At 40.2% G+C, this 20,356-nt stretch overlaps 1 protein-coding gene across 2 annotated transcripts in view; it reads right to left on the minus strand.

Annotated features, from left to right (window-relative positions):
* The window catches only part of CACHD1 (cache domain containing 1), a 215,769-nt gene that overhangs the window by 37,491 nt on the left and 157,922 nt on the right, over positions 1–20,356 (minus strand). For both annotated transcript variants that reach the window (XM_082832498.1, XM_082832497.1), the window contains 6 exons: positions 19,497–19,713; positions 12,734–12,883; positions 7,640–7,873; positions 3,194–3,343; positions 2,433–2,556; positions 1,517–1,634 (listed from right to left, as the gene is read on the minus strand). In XM_082832498.1, the coding sequence (XP_082688624.1) occupies positions 1,517–1,634; positions 2,433–2,556; positions 3,194–3,343; positions 7,640–7,873; positions 12,734–12,883; positions 19,497–19,713 (993 nt within the window). The remainder of the gene's footprint in view (positions 1–1,516; positions 1,635–2,432; positions 2,557–3,193; positions 3,344–7,639; positions 7,874–12,733; positions 12,884–19,496; positions 19,714–20,356) is intronic.

Consider the following 20,356-nt stretch of genomic DNA (forward strand, 5'->3'; position numbering starts at 1 on the left):
GATGTAACTGTAATTGCTTTCAATCAGGATATACTGTAAGATAATAAGATAAGTAATCTCCAATTTCAAATATAAAAGTATTCTTCAATTCAGAATTCTGGTATCTGGCTCGCTCTTTCTGATGTGAAAAATTAAGCAATTAGACGTTATTTAAAAATTGTATAATTGTAAAAATAAGGGCAGGTGGTGCAATCATTCTCAAAAAAATTCCTGAAAATGAGCTGACTCAGGGAGTTTCAAAATAGACTTTGACCTTTTTCAAATCTGCATTATCAGTAAAATATCAATAGAATTAGGCTTGTAAACGTGTTTCTCAAATGGTTTTATTATTTTGTTTAATTTCATTTCCATTTTAGAAATTACCCTTGCCACATGATGCTTTAAAAACCAAACAGAAAGGTCAGAGGAGAGTCATGTCTGAAGGTGTGTTGGCTGCTCCTAATTCCTGTCATTCCTATGCAGACACTGTACAGAGTTGTTGAATCCTCTGCTTCTACCACTAAGCTGGATGCTCTATGAGGGCAGAGGCAATACCATTCTTCTTTATTCTTCTTAGTTCACAGTCAATGTTCAACAAGCAGTTTTTAAATGAATGAATAAACAGATCCATTTGGAGTCAACAACAGGTAGAACAGCAGATATGGTCCTCCAAGAGAATCTCAAGTATGACTGCATTTTAAGTTTAATGATTAATATTCGATGATAAAAAAAATCAAAGTCCACTATTCTTTTAGTCAATTACAGTATTTAGGGCCCCATAATAGCATTATTATGCTATGCTTGGAAGAGGGACTAAAGGACAAAAACATAAGTAAGATGGACAGTGTGTGTCAGATTCTATTTCTCTATGATTCTTCAAGGCCTCGTATCTGAACGAGGCTAGTGAAAGAAAGCTGAAGTGCGTGCCCCAGGTACGGCTACACTGTCAATCTGCTTGTGACACGTGGGAATAATCCACATTCTAAACTCAACCTTTCTTTTCCTTGGCATCAACAGAGGACATTTATGGTTTCATATCTCCTTTTCAACTCCCAACTTCTGCAATACGAGTTGAAAATGATAAAAACAAAACTGGACACAATCTAAATGTGTATTAACAGGGGACTGTTAAAAGAAATTTGACCCGTCCATGTAATGCAGTACTACAAAGCCATTAAAGTTGTGTGCACACGCACATACACACACAGAGATACGTGCCTGTGTGTGAATAATAATTTTCTGGAAAATGATCAAAGTGGTTACCTCTGGGAGACGGGAGGTAAAAGGCAGGAGGGGAAAGGGCAGAGGTCACTTTTTTATTTTTTATATGGCTTGATTTATTCATCATGAACAATGACTGGTTTTATAAACAAAAAAGGAAAAAAAATATAAAATTTCTGTGGAATCTCTTCTTTTTTCCAATCACTTTAAAACTGATTAGTAACCTTTATCAGACCGATGTTCCCTACAATTCCCGTACGAGGAAGAACGCAGCACCCCACAGCTCCTCAGGCAAAGGAGGCTTCCTCTCACTCACCATCTTCCAGGCATAGCTAACGTTGTAGGCCTCCTTTCCAGTTTCTCTCAGCTTGTTTATGTGCCAGGACAGGGATGAGTTCACAGGGACTGCGATAATCTGGCTGCCCAGAGGGAGGCTGCGTTGGCAAACAGAATGCAATACTTCAGGTAAATGATAAAATGAAGCACTTAATTAAAGGCAGGGAAGATGCTGTGAGTCAATGACCACCTCCTGATTTTGAAAAGCAATGAAGCTCATCACTATTGAAAGAGATAATGTGAGATTTTCAATTCTGTAAAAGCATTCTGTCAGCTCTGCACCAAAAACATTCCTTACTCTCTACCCTGCCCCCCAGTTGTAATTCTTTCCAGAGACCAACTTGTCTCAAATCACTCAGTCATTAATTTACAACCAATGAGCACAAAGACCCATTTCTCTATAGGTTACCATCTGCCAAAATAATGTATCACGGTGGGAAAAAATCCAATCTGTTCCTTATTTCAAGAGAAAACGTTGTATATGATTGTGCTGTCAACTTGGAACGGACGCTACTTTGCCAAGCTATTTTTTGGCATGCTTTGGAGCTGGTCCTCAACTTAACCCTCTTATTTTGCCAAAATTTTTCCACTTGATATAACTGGAACATTTTAAAAAATGAGATAAGATATATCTGATTTTACAACTAAAGGCAACATGAACATAAGAATTTGATTTACAAGACATTTCCCCCAAATAATAGTTCTGAGAGATCTTACCTGTTTTACAAAGTAAACAAAATTTTGGCTACGATCCTTATATTAAAAATTACACTTTTGATACCATTAAAATAATTTGTACACTTGTTTTATATCCTATTATAAACACTCGTATTTGACCTCAATGGATCCTATTCTCAGAGAAAACCAAAATACTACGACCCTCATCTTTTCCTTACCTTAGGATATTTTGCCGAACCAACTCAAATTTGGGGATATTTTCATAATGGATGATATCAGTATGAAGCGGGGGTTCCGATAGTAAATATGGCCTGGTAAGAGATGGGTGCATAAGGGTATACCCTGAAATAAGAAAACAAAAACGCATGCTATGAGAAACATGTCGTAGGAAGTACTGATTCTGATAAAAGTGCCCATCACAAGTTTGAAATACGGGATACTCTGGGATGGCTGCCCGACACTCAATTTCTCAGTCTGTAACTCACCAGTCCAATAAAAAACTGAACTTCCTTTATGTGTTCTTGCATAAAACTCTGGAAGTGTAGCAAGACACCTTAAATTATCGGACATCTGCCTCATCAAGAGTATTTTTGAGGTGCTGGTCATTTGGTTTTCGTTTCATAAAATATTCTAATCTATCACATAAACTTTAATGCCGGTAAATGTAAAGAAAACAATATAGACCAAAAAAGGATCCAAAAGATCACATTCTATGTGTCATTCAATCCTCAAGTCTAATTTCCTGATGTTACAAAATAACCGTTACCTATCTCTCAACACAACACAGAAACAAATGCATAATTTTTAGATTCATTCTGCCATCGTTGCGGTGTTCTATGAAATGTGAGTAGTCCTAGTCACACAGTTTTTCTACAAATACTACCATTTTCCTATTTTGTTAGTATCAGAATGTCTAGATGATTTTCTCCAAGATCCTAAAGAAATCATTCTTTCCAATGATTAGATTTTAGCAGATTACCTTTGTCATCTATGAGAAAAGTATAGGAAGCCAAAGAATCTTGGTAATATGTCACATCTTCAAGGATGTAAGCCAAGTTCACATCCACTCCTACAATTCCCAGAAGGAGGTTTCCAAAATAACAGGGTTTACTCACAGTCATTATCAAACCTGTGGGTTAAAAACAAAAAATATTCAAAGGATGGCAGAAAAGGCACTGAACAAAGGCTGGCGCTGTACTCCAGGGAACTGTGGAGGCTACTATCAGACGTCTCAATTTGCTCTGAAGAAAAGTTTTCCGTGTGATACAGTAACCAAGCACTGCCTTTGCAGACAGCATAAGGGAGTTAGAGTGTGAGGAAAATAGACTCTTTTGGGAGTTCAGATATCTTAGTTAACTTAAATGGAGGGAGTTTGTATATTTTCCACTATTTTTTCACCTGAAAGGATATGCTATTCCAGATCAGTGCAAGACATCAGCAACACTTAATACACATCATTCTACTTCCTGAAGTGAGGATGATTCAGTTGAACTTGAAAGACCACTGGACAAAGAATCTAAAATTCTGGGTTCTAGCCCAGCTGTGCCCCTTATGTATCATACATGTGACACTGGACATAACTTTGAGCCTTGGCCTTCATGTCTGTTTAAAGGACACAGTAGTGACTGCCTTACTAATTTCTAGGGGTTGTTAAATGAAAGAGATTACGGATAAAGGAAAGCTTAGAAGGTACTATATTTTATTAATGAATCCTATCAAAAAACAGGAAGATGATGAGGAAAAAAACCTAGAAAGGTACAGAATCTTATTATCTGACCACTTAGAAGGAGACACTAAAGTTCTAAAGGAATGTATTTCTAGTCACTTGGGCCAGGAGTTTATAAATTTTATGTAAAGGGTCAGATAGTAGATATTTTAAGCATTGTGAGCCATATATTCTCTGTTGCATATACTTTTTTGTTTCTTTTCCAACAAAGCTTTAAATGTATAAAAACCATTCTTAGCTCACAGGCCATAGAAAAACAATAGGATAATTAGGGAAAGGGAAAAGCCAAGGGGAGGAAGATGTACAGAAGGAGAGGGCATGAATAGCGGTCAGTGTGTGGCCTCAAGCCCCAGGCCAGCTGGGCTGTCCTTCCAGTTCTGCTGCTGGGCTGGGCAAGTTGTTCCACCTCTCTGAATGCATCGTTTTATGTAACACATGGGGAGCTGAGACAAAGTGATCTCTAGGACCCCAGCAATTCTATAACCCTATGGCTCTAAATGAAACTTAGAACAAAAAAGATGGATCGTTTCTCTCCATCTTGCTCTTGTATTTTCCTGCACTTGACTCGTCCATGCTTTTGCAGCACATTAGAAAGCCTTTCTTCTATCAACACCAGGAAGGGGATTTGGATCTCTGAAGTCTTCTACAGAGAGAATCATGTCTGATGTCCACTCCAAGTATTACTGAGTTGTTGTGATTGCAAAGGCCAATTAAATGCATCACTTGGTAGGAAGAAGTGGACGCAACACTGAAAAACCTTGTGAAAAGTTATGCCCTGTTACAAGATAAATAAGTTCGGGGATGTACAGCACAGGGACTATAGTTAACAATACAGTATTGCATATTTGAAAGTTGCTGAGAGTAGATCTTAAAAGTTCTCAACACAAGAAACACATTATTACTATGTGAGGTGGTTGGTATTAACTAAGCTTACTGGGGTCATTATTCTGCAATATATACATATATCAAATCATTATGTTGTACACCTAAAACTAATGTAATGTCGTATGTCAACTACATCTCAATAAAACAAGAAAAAATAAAAGTTATGCAATGGGTGCCTATTATAATTTCAAAAGCATTCTTTAAGTAGTCAACATTTAGAATGCTATCTATTGGTTTTAAAACATTTAAAAAATAATAAGTAACTAAGAAGGTTTTAAAAATGCATTTTGGAGGAGGTTTTTACTCAGGTATCCCTGGACAAAGGGGTTACAAGTGATGCGAGCAGCGCTGTGAGGGTCAGCAGGGAGACAGAGGTCACGGTCTGCACACCACATTCCCCTGGGCTTTGGTCTAAGATTAAAGCCATTTTCATAGAGTAGTAAAGTACAACAGAAATACTCGGAGACCACATGCTCACTTCAAAATTCTATTCTCCTCTGGACACACGGAGAGCAAGTCTGATAAAAGAAACGCAGTCTTACTTCTCAATTAGCAATTTCGACAGAAGACTCTTTATCCCATTGTGGCAAATAAAGTATGCTAAGCTCTTCCTACACTTAATGAAATACCCATACGCCCTCCCTACTTTAATTTAAAGCACACAGACTTGCATTTTAAAAGCAATATGTCCAGTAACTGATATTTGAATCTGTGGAGGTTTTGATTTAGAGTCATGTAAACATGAGTTTCCCTAGACTCGGGGTCCCCTTGTCATGGAGCTAGAGGAGGTGTCACCCAGTAATTCTAGGGACCGAAGATACAAAGATGAAAATGACACACTCAAGTAAGGGAATGCAGCAGACCTGTAAACCAATCACTGAAACTCACTGCACAGGAGTCATAAAACAGGCCCTAAGGACTACACTTGGGAAAGCATCAGCTTTGCACACAATTTAATTTAAAGCATTCATGGCAGCTCTCTGGATGGTAGAGTAAATTTCAGAAAAGGTCCTACTCTGCCTGATACCACTAATGGTAAGAGAATTTGACGGCATAATCTTCTGTGCTCGTACAGGACTCAGTTTCTACATCTGTCTCAGTTCCTTTCACACAGAATTATCATGATTCATTGATCTGTTTTTCTCTCATCAGATTAAAATGCTTGTTGAGGGTGAGATATGTGCCTTGCCCATCCCTGCCTGACACAATGCTTGACAGGCACTCAGTGACGCTGGTTAACGCATTAAGGTCACTCGCATTTAAGACTTGACATTTCCCTACAGAAGGAAATAACTTTATCTAAAGGTGGGAGTTTCTATTCTATACACATCTGTTGGCCCTGCCAGAACTAGGAAGGATAAAAAAAATTGAGGTTAGCAGTAGCTACCATATTTCTTCCTTATAGAAAGAACATGTCTACCTACTTTCTAGAAAACACAGTCTCTATAAGGCTTATTACTTTTTATACATGAGTTTTCTCTGAATATCTATTTGTGAAAATTCCTAGTTAATGGAACATAAAAACAAGATCTCATATGGTGATGCTGTCTGTCTAGTCATTAGCTGCCTCTTCAACCTTCGCTATCAAGAAAGAAGAGAGGGAAGGATGTGGGGGGAAAAAGATAAGCAAGAATATGAGGAGGAAAAGAAAAAAAGCTGTATTTTTAGTGAGCACATACTGTTGGCCTGGCATTGTTCTAGATGCTTTACATATACTAGTGCATTTCATCTTCACAACTACTTTGATGGAAATATGATTTTTTCTACTTTAAATTTAGTTATTTATTTATTTTTGGCTGCGTTGGGTCTTCGTTTCTGTGCGAGGGCTTTCTCTAGTTGTGGCAAGCGGGGGCCACTCTTCATCGTGGTGCGTGGGCCTCTCACTATCGCGGCCTCTCTTGTTGCGGAGCACAGGCGCCAGACGCGCAGGCTCAGTAGTTGTGGCTCACGGGCTTAGTTGCTCCGCGGCATGTGGGATCTTCCCAGACCAGGGCTCGAACCCGTGTCCCCTGCATCGGTAGGCAGACTCTCAACCACAGCGCCACCAGGGAAGCCCCGATTTTTTCTACTTTAAAGACCAAAAGTTTAATCATGTGAAGTTGAAACACTTTACCCAACATCGTATTATGGGTAACTTGTGACATCAGGATAGTGATAACAATAATAGTAATAACAACAAAAGTAAAATAATAAATAAATAAACAGCAGCTATCGTTATTGAGAGGTATGCTGGGCAGTAATATAATCTTATAAACCTAATAACTCAAAGACTATTACATGAAAGATGTCATTACATTTTGAATAGATAACCAGATGTGAATTAACAAGATTAAATACATTACCAAGGACAACAGCTAAGTGGTAGAGTGGGATTTGAAATCCTCTCCATGTCAAGCCTGTATCTATTTGACAGACACTGTGTTGCCTTGCCTTTGAGGCCGAATTCCAAGCACTTCTGACTTTTATTTACCATCTGCTATGCAAAGTTACTCTTTAGTTCCAAAATCCCTAACCTTTAGCTATTGGGAAATCCTCACAAAGCTTCCCTAGTAGATGTACCCATTATGTTGACTGAGGCTAGGGCAATGAGGAAAAAATAGGCCTGGGGATTTCTGCTCTAGAATACAGTGCTAACTGGACCAATGGCAGGAGGCTACACAATCCTCTGACCAGAGAAAGTGATGCCCACTCCCTTGCCTGCCCATACTCCCTAATGCTCACATGGTAAGTACTGAACAACATTTAAAAGTTACTGTTTGACTCCTGCCCATTTCTTTCCCCCTTCCTTTAGTAGGAAGTTTTCCCCAAACTCACCATCTCCCATCTCATCAGAGAAGGGGAGGCTAAAGACAGCTTCATCAATCATCCGGTTGGGAAGGTTGGTATAGAACCTGCCAACTGTGGTCTCCAGGTTACTCAGCTGGTTCAGCACCATCATGCTGCCCTTAATCACAGGCAAGGCTGTCCGGTCCAGCACGCCATACTTCCCTGAGTTCTGTTCAGCAAGATCTCTCAGAAAAGCCAGCTCTTTCAAACCAGTCACCCCATCTAAAATAAAAAGCCAAGGGAAGACAATGTAAAACAAAACAGTGGATATCCATATAATAACTTTGCCATTAAGATCTAATAAGGGTCTGGACGAGGTCTTGCAATGCCAAGGGGGTCTTTGCAGAGACAGTGTGGACTCAGGACACAGATACCAGTTCCTGCTGATGAACAGAGCTGGAGGCGTGATCTTTCCTCAAATAGCCAAGAGGGCAAAGGAATTCTTTCAAAGGCAATGATGAAAAACACATGAGTAAATAAAGGAACCCCATCCAGCAAGGATGTTCTTCCCTTAAAGTTTAATTATAAAATTTAAATTATTGTTCTGCATTTAATATTTGAAAGCAAAAGTAATGATTAACAAGTTTGCATTTAATTTAAATTAGTAGATGAAGTTGTAAGAGTTTTAAAGGATAGAGGTTTACCTTTTCATTTCTTACCTCTTTGCCTGTTAAACACTTGCCAAAGTCCCATGCAACTAAATGAAAGAATTACGGATTGTATTGAGCGGTGTCTCCAAACGCTGTTTCTTTAAGCTCATTTTAATTACAAATGTTTTCAGGCTTTATATTGTTAGGATAATACTGGATTTGATTTATTTAGTATACTTTTTTTATGTTTAGAGTTTTAAAATTTTTGTAAAAGATTCAGGCATACTGGGCTGAATTGTTCTACAACATCTGTAATCTATAGCACAAAAATAAATTTAATAAACCTTTTTTAAAATTTTGGTTTGCTATTGTTGGAACACAGTCAAAAGGATTAGTAACTGGTCCCATATGGGTACCATTGTAAACAAATTCAAATGATTTCAGTCACTACTGAGATTCTACCAATGAGTTTTAAAAAGGTTTTGCCTCATGTTCTTGAACTGCTTAGTCATTAAAAAAATCTGAAGAGTTCATGGTTCACCTACCTTAAGTGACTTTATCATTTCTAAATAGGAAGTATATATACTTCTAGCCTTGTAAGTCCATTTCTAAAGTCACGGCAAGATCTAATGGATATAATTTCTTTCTTCACACGCTGTATGTAAATAATTTGGATTTTGCTCCACTCGGACAATGCTAACGGAAAGTCTGCATCAGATTATTGTTGCCTTTGCTTGACACAGAATTCACATGCGAGGTGAGTGGTAAAGGACACTTACCTCCCATGTCTGGGAGTAAAAGACAACACAGAAGATGTGATCGATCCCTGATCTTACAACCTTGATAAACTCACAGGGGCGAATGATAAAAGGAGACAACTTCAAGGCAATAAACACATTTCCTTTCTTTGTCATGCACTGCACAGCTCTTTCAAAATGTACAAGAAAAGTAACAAACAGGAACATCTACTAGACAAGGAAGCACAGTAAAGGATATCAAAGATTGGGTTACTTTATATCACTCCATTTTTTTATGTCACTCCATCATGAAATGTTATGCAGGGGTGGCAGTAGAGTCAGTAGGGTGGCAGACTGGATTATTCTATCATCAATGTGGTCATGCTGGAAACTACATTTCCCACAATCCCCTTTCTTCTATGCTTCCAGGTTAAAGGTGGCCAAAAGTGAAGTGTTGTAAGATTTAGGAGGTGAAGAGAGAGATGTTAAGAGACAGACATAGAGGAACCAGAATGTTCCAGTCCGTCCCACTCTTCTGCTCTGTGTTCAGTTCCCTTTCCCAGCTGCTGGCATACTCACCAAGCGCAACCCCACTCCAGATGCTTCACTGAGAATTCACAGGGGTAGTGGCCATGAAAAGCCAACAGCCTCTCATAGACTTCTACACCAGACCTCCTAAGCAGTCTTCCGTGTTCCTAGCCTCCAGAAATCCCTGCAAGTTCCAACTTGTTCACCCAGACCAGAGCTGGTTAATAACCTTTGAGTTGTCATTTCCTCTTTTTGCATCTTTACTCTTCCAGTTTCCCCCCATAATTGTGTACACTCTTCTTTTTTTCATTGGAGTATAGTTGATTTACAATATTGTGCTGGTTTCAGGGGTACAGCAAAGTGATTCAGTTATATACATACATATTTTTCAGATTATTTTCCATTATAATGAATATAGTTCCCTGTGTTATACAGTAAATCCTTGTTGCTTATCTATTTTATGTATAGTAGTTTCTATTTGCTAATCCCATACTCCTAATTTATCCTTCCCCACCAAGCCCTTTCCCCTTTGGTGTGTTTTCTATGTCTGTGAGTCTCTTTCTGTTTTATATATAGATATGTATTATATATATAATACATAATATATAATTTTGCATTTTTTAAAATTCTACACATAAGTGATCTCATATTTGTCTTTCTTTGTCTGACTACTTCACTTAGTATAATATTCTCTAGGTTCATCCATGTTGCTGCAAATAACAATATTTCATTCTTTTTTATGGCTGAGAAATATTCCATTGTATATATACACCAAATCTTTTTTTTCTTTTAAACATCTTTATTGGAGTATAATTGCTTTACAATGGTGCGTTAGTTTCTGCTGTATAACAAAGTGAATCAGCTATATACATATATATATATGTATACATATACATATATCCCCATATCTCTTCCCTCTTGCGTCTCCCTCCCACCCTCCCTATCCCACCCCTCTAGGTGGTCACAAAGCACCGAGCTGATCTCCCTGTGCTATGCGGCTGCTTCCCACTAGCTAGCTCTTTTACATTTGGTAGTGTATATATGTCCATGCCACTCTCTCACTTCGTCCCAGCTTACCCTTCCCCCTCTCTATGTCCTCAAGTCCATTCTCTACGTCTGCGTCTTTATTCCTGTCCTGCCCCTAGGTTCTTCAGAACCTTTTTTTTTTAGATTCCATATATATTACACCACATCTTCTTAAACTAATCATCTGTTGATGGGCACTTGGGTTGTTTCCATGTCTTGGCTATTATAAATAGTGCTGCTATGAACATTGGGGTGCATGTATCTTCGTGAATTAATTTTTGTCTCTTCCAGATATAAACATAGGGGTGGGATTGCTAGATCATATGGTAGCACAAGTCTTAGTTTTTTAAGGAACTTCCATATTGTTTTCCATAGTGGCTGTACCAATTTACATTCCCACCAACCGTATACACTCTTATTCTGATAATATGTTGTACCAAAATTTTCATAGTGACTCTCCTTCCCTATTTGAATTGACAGAGTTAAGGGAATGTGTCAACCCCCGTGAACAATGTTCAGAGATATCTCTCAGAGAGGTGGAAAACTTGCAATGAGGACATATTTCAGGCTAGATTAAGGGGGAGAAAGAGAAAAGATGGGAATAGTTAGAGGGAAGTAACCAGAAGTTTCAAAGAATAGAATTATCAGGGGCACAGCAAGAGCACAAGATACTCCAGTGGGAAGATGTAGGTACAGTGAAGAGACGGGTGACAGCAAGAAAATTTCTTTACTCAGTATCTGCCTGGGAAGACCTTCAAATTGAATGGAAAAGACACGATCACTTCCTTTTATGTTTCCTTACTCCTGTCCTATTGCATTTAATTCATCTGCCTTGTCTGTCTTCTTCACTGGGTCAAGGGCTTCCCGAAGACAGAGATTTTGCGTACTACAGCTCTAGGACCTCAGTGCACTATGTTGTATATGGCACGTGCTCGATAAACACAACATATCTTGTATATTTATTATCACAGCAATCCTATGAAGACTTTGTTCTTTTCATTTTACAGATAAAACTGAGGCCCTCAAGAGATTAAGTAATTTGCCATAAGCCACATGGCTAGCAAATGGAGACTGAAACTGAGAAGCTCTAGACACCATCCCCTGTGTTCCTCCATGTGTATGCAGTCCACAAAAATATCTGCAAAAAAATCATGCTGGCCAAAACACAGATTCCTGGACCCCATCTAAGAGGGTCTGAGTACAAATTTGTAGATACTGCCTGGGAGTCTGCATTTAAAAAATGAGTCTCTAATATATCCTTATCCCATTAAAATATGAGAACCAGTGTCCCTAAAGCCACCTGGTTCTGCATGGAAATCTGAAAGTGGATAGGGGAGATAAAAGCCCATAGGTGGGAAGGGCTGCTGGATCAAGACATGCTCTCTTAAAAACAAGAGAATGGGGCCACTTTGAACACTGAGGAAAAGGGATCCAAAGAAGAGGACGAAGAGCTGTGTATTAACAGGTGGGAGGGACATGACACAGCAGAGAGGCTGGAAAATTGGGCTTTCATCAGACTGGAGGATGGTTAAATTGCTGAAGGAAAAATAATGAGTATTTCCTCAGATTTGCTAGTTTACTAAACCCTCTCACATATTGTCTGATTTAATGGCAACACAATCAACCTTGATGAGCACCTAGCAAGTGCCTGGCACCATCCTGGGCGCCTACCGTATGTCGGGGTTCACAATAACCCTGTCAAGTAGATAATTCTCATCTCCAATGACACAGCTAAGGAAGGGGAGGTGAAGAAAGTGTCACAAGAGGCTCCAGGTAGTGATTCCGCAGGGAAATGTGATACTCACAGTCCTGGTTATACAGAAGAATCTAGGTCAGTACTTCAGCTTCCTGCTCTTAAATCAATGAGATAAGTTAATAACCTCTATGCAGTATCAAAATCCAAGAATATGAGGAGAAGTGAAAAAAATGGAGCTGTACAGAATCTTGTGCAAGACCACATAACTGGTGACGGTTTAGAAAGGAGCGGCTGGCCAGAGAGAGAGAGATGTAGAGACAGGGACATCCTAACACACACCCTGAGTACCCATGGAAGGTAGAGAAAGATAGGCTTGGGAAGGAATCTGCTTCTTATACCCTTCATCAAAGCACCCTGTGATGGTTCTTCGTTAGTTTTTTTGAAAGCAGCATGCACGTAGACAGAACTTTCATCTGAAAGAAAAGAATCTCGAAACACTACCTACCGTTCATGAGGGCGTAGGTGAGAATCATTACGGAGTTGTTTAGAAAGCTATTTTCTTCACTGATGACACGGAGAGTCGCCTTTTTATCTTCTTCTGAAGAGTCCTTTGATGTAATGCCAGCAGACAGGTAAATGATGACCATGTCTGTATCTAAACAAAAACATGCAAACTGAATGTTACATCGGAGTCTGGCTAAAGGCAGCTACTCAGTTTCTCTTTCACTGGGCTTTCCTGCCTTGAGGACCTGCCCGGTCCACCGTTCCTACTCCCGCCCGTCTGATGCCGGGCTGTCGTCTTCTTGCCTCCGCTGCTCTTTCATCCTGCCCGTGGTGGGCCACGAGGCCTCATTTACCCAGTGTCAGGTAAGGAGATGTTCCTAATGAGTTTACCAGATCGAAGAAGGTGTGTTCCTTTAGGCATCTACGGTTGTGGTAATTTAGCCATCCTAAAGGGACATCTTTCCTGCCTTCTGAAATGGAGGATTAAGAACCTGATTTACCTTTTCCTTAGTGTCTCAGGGTCTTCCCCAGGAACACACATTTTTGGGGGGACTAGGTTTTACAAAAAAAAAAAATTATTTCTTTTTGTTTGGCTCCGCTGGGTCTTAGTTGCAGCACACGGACTCTTCGTTGCTGCATGAGGGATCTTCATCGAGGTACGTGGGATCTTTAGTTGCGGCATGCAGGATCTTTTAGTTGTGGCATATGGGATCTAGTTCCCTGACCAGAAATCGAACCCAGGCCCCCTGCATTGGTAGCGTGGAGTCTTAACCACTGGACCACCAGGAAAGTCCCAGGACTAGGCTTTAAAATGGTGGTTCTGCCAAGGACTCCTGAGACATGTAAGGTTATCTGTCTCTATGCCAGGTAGTGCCAAAAACATTTTTGTTTTAAAACTTACCAGTGTAGGAGAGCAATAAGAGCATGGACATAGGAGCCTGGTTGCTTGTGTTCACATCCCAGCTGTGCCACTTTCAAGCTGTGTCTGGGTTGTTTCAGGCAGATTTCCTAACCTTTCTACACCTAAATGTCCTTATCTACAACAACATGGGGGATAATGACAGTATTTATTTCACAGGGTTGCTGTGAGGATCAACTGGTTAATTTAAGAGTGAAAGCTAGACTTCCCTGGTGGCACAGTGGTTAAGAATCTGCCTGCTAATGCAGGGGCCACAGGTTCGATCCTTGGTCCGGGAAGATCCCACGTGCCACGGAGCAACTAAGCCCGCGAGCCACAACTACTGAGCCCGCGTGCTGCAACTACTGAGCCCGCAGGCTGCAACTACTGAGGCCCATGCACCTCGAGCCTGTGCTCCACAAGAGAAGCCCGTGCACCACAACAAAGAGTAGCCCCCGCTCGCTGCAACTACAGAAAGCCCGCACGCAGCCAAAAAATTTATTTTTTGGCCCAATGTAGCCAAAAAATAAATAAATAAATAAAAATTAAATGTAAAAAAAAAAAGAACATTAAAAAAAAAGGGTCAATTATAGTTTCAAAAAAGAGTGAAAGCCAAAGGGTGATGGTAAATAGAGGATAAAAGAGAAAAGAAAGAAACCTCAACACAAACAAAACAAAAACGAAACCCTCGCATTGGCCTGAAGTAGCACCTATGACTCTAGAGTAAATTGACTCTCCAACCAGGGCTAATGATTGGGAAGTCATTTTAGCTCAGGGTGAAAACTTCTTTCAAGTGGATTTACTCAAAAATAAAAGTGGTGCATTTCCTACCACTAAAGATGCAGAGGCTGAATGATGGCTTTAATGAAGGAAGGGAAGTAAGCCAGCTGGATTTTTATACTGTCTTTTTAATCTGAGATTCGCTGATTCAATATCTATTTTTAAGACAACCTACACAGACGTTTACCTTTTTATTGAGAAATAATGATTGATATGCTATATGCTTAATTCTTCAGGTTTTTATGGTTGTCATTTATCTGAGATTGCTTTATAGTTACTGAGGTAGGCAACCTCCAGGTTGGTCCCCCAACGATTTCACTTCCTGATATTCACATCCCTGTGTGGTCTCCCTTTGAATGTGGACTAGATTTAATGACCGGCTTCTTGTGAACCGAATGCAGCAGAGGTCACAGGGTGTCAAGAGATGGATTAGGTTACAGAAAGACAGTGGCTTCCACCTGTGTGCTCTCTCTCGGGGAAGCCAGAGAGCATGTTGTGAGCTATCCCATGGAGAGGCAAGGTACTGAGGCCTTCAGAATCGAATCTGCCAGCAACCATGTCAGTGAACTTAGAAGCAGACCTTTCTCAAGTTGAACTATGAGATGACAGCAGCTGTGGACAACAGTTTAACTGCAACCTCATGAGATACCTTTAGCCAGAGGCACCCAACCATGCTGTGCCCAGATTCCTGACCTACAGACACTGAGATAATAAATGTTTATTGCCTTAAGCCAGTGAGTGTTGGGTAATTTATTACCCAGGAACAGATAGTTTAAAAAATTATCCTAACAATTATGAGGGTACAATGACAGAATTTTCTTCCGTTTGTAAATTTCCATTTTAGACACTGCAACATCCTTTATTATGCAGAATTGAATAATTACTACTAAGACTTAATATATAAGCAAGTCTTAAAGCTAATTTTGATGCTTGAACAATTCTCTAATAAATATTAACTGCAAATTTAAATTACATATTTTTTCATCAGAAATTAAGATATGAAAGCTGATGTATAAAAATATCATAAGCTAGGGAATATCCCTGTCTTAAACTAGATGTCAATCTTTTTCCAGTGTTGAAAATACAGTCCTGTAAATTTTTCTTTTTAGGATGCTCAACAGCTCACTTAAGCTTCAGACTGGAAAATACTACTTGACCCTAGCAGGTAGAATACAGATATACCATGAAACTAACAAGCCATCGCCCTGTGGTCTGTCACTTATGTGTGATAAATTCCTGGACACCTGCAAGACTGACCTAAAATGAACTCTTGAATTTTCTTACTTGGCTTTATGATTCTGGATAAAACACGCTGTCACTGAGAGCTGGTTTTAGGCACAGGTCCACAACTGGAAAACCAGAAGGGCCTGCAGCCTGCAGCTCCTTTAGTCGCCAAGCATATTTTCTTTCCGTCCCAACAATAGGACATACACTCTGCAAGCATCCTCACTGTCTCTGCCCAGCCACTGACTCTACTCCTGCCCTATCCTTAGGCAAAATTGAGTTATTTTTCTATTTTTAGGTATCAGACCTGCCAAATTCGGTCTGATTTATTTTTTTACTTGCTGGGATATCCCCTCTCTAGTCGCTCATGGGAACATTAAGCCTTGTGGTTAGTAATGTTAGGGATGAGTAATTATAGGGACTTGGGGCAGGGCAAAGACATAGCATATACCTGGAAGAAAATGCAACCCTCTCCGTTTGACAAGTCCCTGTCTAAGCCACTAGCATTCCTTGGGGTCAGTATCAAAGGGGGGAGAACAACTCAAATTTGGGCTTTGCCCATGCCATTAGATTCCCACTCCCAGCCGTCTTATTCCTTCTGCTACAAAATGACCCTCCCCAACCAGTTATCCCCCAGACAAACCCAGAACAAACAATCCAAATGTGTCGATGGTATCAGTTACAGATCTACCATGGGATTGAAAAAGAGCCAGCACTGGATAAAAGTTTTAGATTTTCTGATTAGTACAAAGCAAATCAGGACAAAGCCACCATGATATATGCCATGTGGCTTCTGTTCATATGACCACCAATGTGGGGCAGATACCTTACTGTCATTCACAGACTAATCCTTACAATAACCCTACAGGGTAGGCTCATTGGAATAATCCTATCCCACTGCCTTCAAACAGTGCCAGGTATACAGTAGATGCTAAATAATTGCCTGTGGAGTGAACACAAGTAATGATGTAGAGTACAAGCTCCTATGAGGAGTACATAGACCCCTCACACCATGCTGTAGCCAAGGCTACTAATGGTCCTTGACCGTCTTTGGGCTTGGGGTCAACTTAGGATGTCTAGGGTATCCGCTCTCCTTTAGCCAGAGCTAGAAGGCTTTTTCTTTTTTTAAATATATATATACATATATATATATATATATATATTTTTTTTTTTTTTTTTAATGTGGACCATTTTTAAAGTCTTTATTGAATTTGTTACAATATTGCTTCCGTTTTTTATGTTTTGGTTTTTTGGCCACAAGGCATGTGGGATCTTAGCTCCCCAACCAGGGACCGAACCCGTACCCCCTGCATTGGAAGGCAAAATCTTTAACCACTGGACTGCCAGGGAAGTCCCCAGAGCTAGAAGTCTCGAAGGAAACAGAATATCATAATAACCACAGCTAATATTTATTTAATATTTATGATGGAGCCCTGGATCTTATTATCACACCCAGTTTGCAGATGGGGAAACCAGACCTGGAGAAATCAAATAATTCACACAAGTTTAGAAAAATTTCAGAGTAGGAATTTGAACACACATTGGTTGAAATTCAAAACCCACATACTTAACCACTGTGCAACGTTGCTGGAGAGCAGCTCAAACCTCTCCTTAATAAACTGGGTAATACTAATTCCTGATGTGTTTCTTTATGCAATCTAATTTGGGTTCTTTTTTCTTTGAACTGCCAGTAGAAGTTGTGAAGTGGAGGCCTGTGAGCTAAACTTTAGACACATCTTACTTGGCCTAAAAAAGACTCCTCTGAGCATTTAGAAAAAAGACATCAAAATGTGTCCAAATCTGTGATGGTCACTCTTCTTTCCATGTTTTTGCTCGCCAACATTAAGAAAAACCCCCCAAACCCAAAGGAGAAACGTTTCCTGTCAAAGCAGTCTTCTGCTAATGTGCAGGGCAGGAAGGTTTGTAAGAAGGGGTTTAATGAGGTCTCTATTCACAGTTTTAAAGCTGGAACAAATGACAACATTTGAAAATGAAGGGGTTTCACATAAAGATCCAGATTTCTGGCTTCTCTTAAAACAGAATATCTGGCAACACTGGATAGGCGTTCCTGCAAGGCAACGAGAGGCTGAACAGGAGAGCAGCCGCCTCCGTGATGGAGCATGCGCCCTCTAGCTTCCTGTGCTCCCCGAACAATCCTCATTACCTTACCTCGAGCTCACCTGACACACTCACTGCCTGGCTGCTGCCAGTATAACATATCTCTTCATTACTTAAACAGTGTAATAATCATCGAAATCGGACTTCATCTCTAAAGATGGTTTGATGGCTGAAGAATCAAGTAAGAAGAGCACATCTGGTGAGGAATGCCGACAGCCGGATGGCAGCTGGTAAACGGCATCCACAGGTGAATGGCATTGACCAACTAGCCAATCTGTCTTGAATACTTGAGAGGTCAGCCTTATCCTTTGGCCTTATTGAACTATGGACAACTTTACACTCAGCCATCCTGTAATATTGGTCTGTGGATAGCTGGTGCTTGCCAAGGCTGGCAGGCAAAATTCTAAGATGACCCCAATGACCCCCACCCTTGTATGACTCCCTCCTCTTGAGTGTGGGCATGACCAGTAATTTGCTTCTGGCCAACAGAATATGGCTAAGGTGATGGGATATCATTCTTGTGACCGTGCTATATATTTGGCAAAGATGGAGGGATTCTGCAGACGTAATGAAGGTCTTAATAAGCTCACCATGAGGGAGAGTAATCTGTTTAAATCAAAAGGGAGAGTAAGCCTGATTAGGTTAGACAAGGCCTTTAAAAGAGGGTCCAAGCCTTCCCCGAAGTCAGGGGCTTGAAAAAAAGATGCTCTCCTCCTGGCCTTGAAGAAACAAGTAGACATGCGTTTCACAATTGCAAAGAAATGAATTCTGCCAGCCACTGAGCTTGGAAGAGGACTCTGACCCTCAACGAATCCACAGACTTGGCTGACACCTAGAATGCAGCCTTGTGCAGTCCTAAACAGAGAAGCGGCTCAGCAACTCATGGACTCCTGACCCACGGAAACTGTGAGATAACAATACACAGAAACGTAAAACTGATACGCCATGTACCATCATTAGCTGTAATAATTACAGTAGCTTCTGTCTTTCAAGGGCCCACCATGTGCCAGGCACTAAGTTGTGCATTTATCAATGTGGTCTTAGTTTTAATGCAGACACACTGAAGAGCTTGAAAATATATTCTTTAAGTTTATCTCAATAGGATATGTTCATTGAAAAAAACAACCTACAAACAGATTTTCGAATATAAAAGAGAAAATGACATAGATTCCTTTCAGTAGTTTCAAAGCATGTATCTTATTTCAAATATCCTTCCCTTTACTTTAGCATGCATCCTAATTCCAGATTTTCTTTAACACATGAAAATTAAATTAGAGTGCCTTTGTACATCTGAAGGGCTGTGCTCATCTAAATGACAGCTGGTTAGAAGAAGGAAGGATCCAGGCAAGAATTCCGGCTGCCCCGTTTCTGAGCACATGCGCACAAGCAGACAGCCACTCTAAGTCACTGAGGAGGAGAGGCTGACAATTAGCATCAAAAAGGATGTGGATATTCTCCTGGGACATAAACGGGGATATGTTCCTAATAAAGGCGCAGGAAGAAGAGGCTCAGGGAGTAAAGAAATCGTGCAGACTGAGTACCTTTGATTGGAAAAGATGAGAAAATCTAGTAAGATCCTAGTATTAGATGACCATTATGACAACACAAGAAAATTTTATCCCGTCAATTTAGAAAAAAATCCCTCTAGACATAGTTAGGTGATCAATTTACAATATATTTCTATTGCCATCCTCTATCTGTTAGTTTATGAGCAACTAATTTATTAGTGAGCAAAGGCACTTACTTGCTTGGAACTTGGTGCTATTGTTGGTGCTTCGAATCAGCTGAAACGCCTTTTGAAATCCCACCGCGTGCTGGGTAGGGCTGTCCAAAGACTTGACACTGCTGACGAAGGTGGACATTTTCCTTTTTGTCTCACTGGTGGCTGGAGACAGGAATGTCTTATAGCACTGGTCAAGTGAGCATGTCCTGACGGTGTCTGCCACAGTCAGCATGGAGATCTGGAGGGGAAAACAAACAGACAAACAGACCTTGTTATTCTGCCAGGGGAAGGTTTTCTACATTTCAGAAGAGCGCCCAAAGTGACAAGTCCTACCCAACAGTTTTGGAGAGTTTAAAAAGAAATGCCTAGAGGCATCGACCTATCAAATTTGAAGAAGATTAATTAAGGATTGGTAACGGACAGGGACCCTAGAATTTGGCTTTTGTTCCAAGATGAAGTCAGCGGTACGGTGTTCATCTAGAACATTAAAAACAGTATTTCGCACACATAAAAATCTTGGCAAGTACTAATCGTCTGGATTCTCCGACTGGAGGTGGCGGTGACGGTAAAGGCATAGGGTGTGTGTTTTAAACAACTAGATTAGTGAGTAAAACCTTAGGAGGTGGAAAAGTCAAAATGATGAAGCAGAAAATGTCTACAGGCAATAGATTATCATTAGTTGTAAACACGCCTATCTCTGAGGTATCCTAGAGATTAGTAAACCTCTAGCAGCCTTCTTTTCTCCCTTGCCTCCCATCAATCTTGAGATAAAGACAAGTCATCCACCAGTGTCCAAGCCCTAGCCCTGTTCCTCCTTAGTATAATTTCCAGTGTGAAAGTCACAGCTAATTAGAAGTCTAGGCAGGGCCATTCAGGAAGTG

The sequence above is a fragment of the Leucopleurus acutus genome (assembly GCF_964270905.1).
Source record: "Leucopleurus acutus genome assembly, chromosome: 2".
NCBI lineage: Eukaryota > Metazoa > Chordata > Mammalia > Artiodactyla > Delphinidae > Leucopleurus > Leucopleurus acutus.